This window comes from Habropoda laboriosa, unplaced genomic scaffold (assembly GCF_001263275.1).
Source record: "Habropoda laboriosa isolate 0110345459 unplaced genomic scaffold, ASM126327v1 scaffold11, whole genome shotgun sequence".
NCBI lineage: Eukaryota > Metazoa > Arthropoda > Insecta > Hymenoptera > Apidae > Habropoda > Habropoda laboriosa.
Window position 1 is genome coordinate 313,101 of NW_017100150.1, and position 2,288 is coordinate 315,388.

The 2,288-nt window shown below is 22.8% G+C and overlaps 1 protein-coding gene across 1 annotated transcript in view; it reads left to right on the top strand.

The window, feature by feature from the left end:
- The first annotated feature begins 2,142 nt into the window (after nt 1-2,142).
- Nucleotides 2,143-2,288, top strand: part of LOC108574802 (signal recognition particle 54 kDa protein) — an 11,817-nt gene continuing 11,671 nt past the window's right edge. The window contains exon 1 of the mRNA XM_017937449.1: nt 2,143-2,220. Coding sequence (XP_017792938.1) covers nt 2,143-2,220 — 78 coding nt within the window. The remainder of the gene's footprint in view (nt 2,221-2,288) is intronic.

The following is a 2,288-nucleotide window of genomic DNA, read 5'->3' on the forward strand; positions in this document are numbered from 1 at the left end:
GTGTAATAGTTAAACAAAGATTAAACAATAAGTGTATAAAATAATAATACTGACTGTATGAACAAAGTTTACTCTATATTATCTCTTTATTCTTACATGTAGAATACATATAATTACATGTTACATCTTACATGTGACAATACATATTAGCATTATATATTGCTGTATATAATTATTCTCTATTATTTATATTGATTAAAATTCCTGTATGCAAACCTTTTAATTAAAATATTTTCAGTAATTGTACTAGTATATTGTAACAACTTTCATAAATAAAGAACATGGTTTTAGAGTATTGTCATTCTATTCTTATACATATATTTGCATGTTTTATAACATCTTTCATTAAAATTCATTTTAAACATATATAAAAAAATATTACTCATAATAAATATGCTGTATTTTAGCAAAATGCAACATAAAATAAGACAAATATTCAGTAGCAAATAGTTTGAAGGGTATATTTTTTTTTTAAGGTACAATACACACTTAGTATTGTAATTTTTTTTCCTTCATTTTATATGTTATTTTTACAAAAACATTAATGTCAGATACGTGCAATAATCATTTAAACAGAATATATTCAAAATTATTTCATAGGGAAAAGTGTGACATTTATAACTCCTGCATTGTGAAACTTTAAAAGTTAATCAGTGCAAACATTTTTAATGAGAGATTACATTTTCAATAAAACAATTTGAATGAGAGACGAATAATATATATTTTCTTTAAAAAGTATGCCTTCTACAAATGTACATAATTTTCTAGAAATGTATTTATTTTAAGAATTGATAACATAATTTCCAATTAATTTGTTAGGTAATAAACCATCAATCAATTTTATATTAGTGTAACATGTTTTATATAATGAATGTACATATATTCCTTCTAGGAACTATCTCCACCTACTTTTATTTAAATTTATATAAGGTTCATCTCATTTGTTTAGTTCTTGAAGATTTACTAAGTAAAACTATTTCCTTTATATATTTTTTGATGTAATAAAAATAACAAAACATAACATAGATAAAGCACAATTCCTTTAACCAAATAAAAATGTAGAAAGGTGATTTCATATAAGAATTGAGTAGACAGCATTTTCATAAAAAAAGACAATCTAAGCTACAAACTTAGTGACCAAATTAACATATAAAAGCCTTAATTTAACTTTAAAACAATTTCTAAATAATCTTTGGAATATGCATCATAATAAGTTACGAACTGTACGAATACTTATTAGGCGTTTATTTTTGCTATTTTATCAATTTTCATTCATAATTACATAAACAATGCGAATATTCTTCTTTTGTTTATTTGACGAATATTTTCTACATCCACTGTATATTTTCTTCACAAACAAAATTTTCACAGTTTTAACCAGTAAGGTTATAAAGTTTCATATTTAACTTATTTCAATATTCAATATTTTGTAATTAATATATTAAAAATTGCTGAAGTATATAATTTATACTTTACTATGGAAATATTGAAATTTTTTTAATCCTCGGTTGTAAAATTTAATTTCTTTGTAAAGTAAATAAATTATTAAAAGACTAACAGTAAAGAACCCCGTTTATAATATGTGTTACCCTCTTATTCTTGAAATATTTTTCAAGGTGTTATAAGCAACTTTGTAAATTATTTTTATCTAGTGTAAATATTTTTAAATAAATTAATGATACCAATTAATATGAACATATTATTAACATTTAAATGATTAAATATTTTTATGTTAATAATAGCAGTGAACGTAAACAAACTATATTTTAAAATTTTGAAAAAATACTTATAATGTAACAAAACATTGTAAAATAATATGGAACCATAAAAACAAGATGTTAATGATCTATTCGTACAGTTACCAATGACTAACTCTAACATAACAACCTGTACTTTTTATATTCGTTTCATGATTTATATAGAGTATCAAAGAAGTATTCTAATGTCAAAAATCTTCCAGAAACGTGATTCTTCGTTAAAAAATAAAAAATCTGAAGTCTTAAACAAATAAATACAAATATTCAGTTTAATTTTATATCGAAAGCCGAATGTGTCACTGTAGTGTGTTGGCAAAAGTTGAATAACAACTGTGCAGATTTAATTTCGTCTTTATTTGAGTAAAAATCAAAAACCGATAGCAAAATGGTTCTTGCGGATTTGGGTCGTAAAATAACATCTGCACTTCGATCTTTGAGCAATGCAACTGTCATCAATGAAGAAGTAAGTATTTTTATAAAGACATAACCTTAAAATTCTTTTTGACATAAGAAATTAAATTCTAACATATG